At 57.1% G+C, this 443-nt stretch overlaps 1 protein-coding gene across 1 annotated transcript in view; it reads right to left on the bottom strand.

The window, feature by feature from the left end:
• Window positions 1-440, bottom strand: part of NDUFB8 (NADH dehydrogenase (ubiquinone) 1 beta subcomplex, 8, 19kDa) — a gene marked incomplete at its 5' end in the record, with an annotated part of 3910 nt that extends 3470 nt beyond the window's left edge. Inside the window, one exon of the mRNA XM_009077781.1 lies at window positions 376-440. Coding sequence (XP_009076029.1) covers window positions 376-440 — 65 coding nt within the window. The remainder of the gene's footprint in view (window positions 1-375) is intronic.
• Window positions 441-443: the final 3 nt, after the last annotated feature.

Raw genomic sequence — 443 nt, 5'->3', positions numbered from 1 at the left:
CTCCCAATTTGAACCCATTCCCCTTTGTCCTGTCACTCCAGTTCCTAACAAAGAGTCCCTTTCCAGCTTCCCTGTAGCCCTTCAGACCCTGGAAGGTTACTATGAGGTCTCCATGCAACCTTCTCCAGGCTGAACAACCCCAACTTCCTCAGCCTGTCTTCACAGGGGAGATGCTCCAACCCTCTGACCAATTTTGTGGCCCTCATGACAGGAAGCTGTAAGAAAGTGTTGCCCTGTGGTTACAGAGAGCTCCTGAAGCAATGGGACAGATTCCACCGTCTCCTCAGCCAAGCCCTAGCACACGAGGTTAGACAAACCCTAGCTGGGCATTGCCGGGAGGCGCTGGCTGGGGGGGCTCGGGACGCCCCAGCTCACCCGAATCCGTCGTCGGGGTAGGGCTGGTAATCCTCCACCCGCATGTTGTACTTCTTCGCGGCGGCCGC

Source organism: Acanthisitta chloris, unplaced genomic scaffold (genome assembly GCF_000695815.1).
Source record: "Acanthisitta chloris isolate BGI_N310 unplaced genomic scaffold, ASM69581v1 scaffold2207, whole genome shotgun sequence".
In the NCBI taxonomy this organism is placed as follows: domain Eukaryota; kingdom Metazoa; phylum Chordata; class Aves; order Passeriformes; family Acanthisittidae; genus Acanthisitta; species Acanthisitta chloris.
This window is presented reverse-complemented; position numbering and strand designations above follow the sequence as displayed.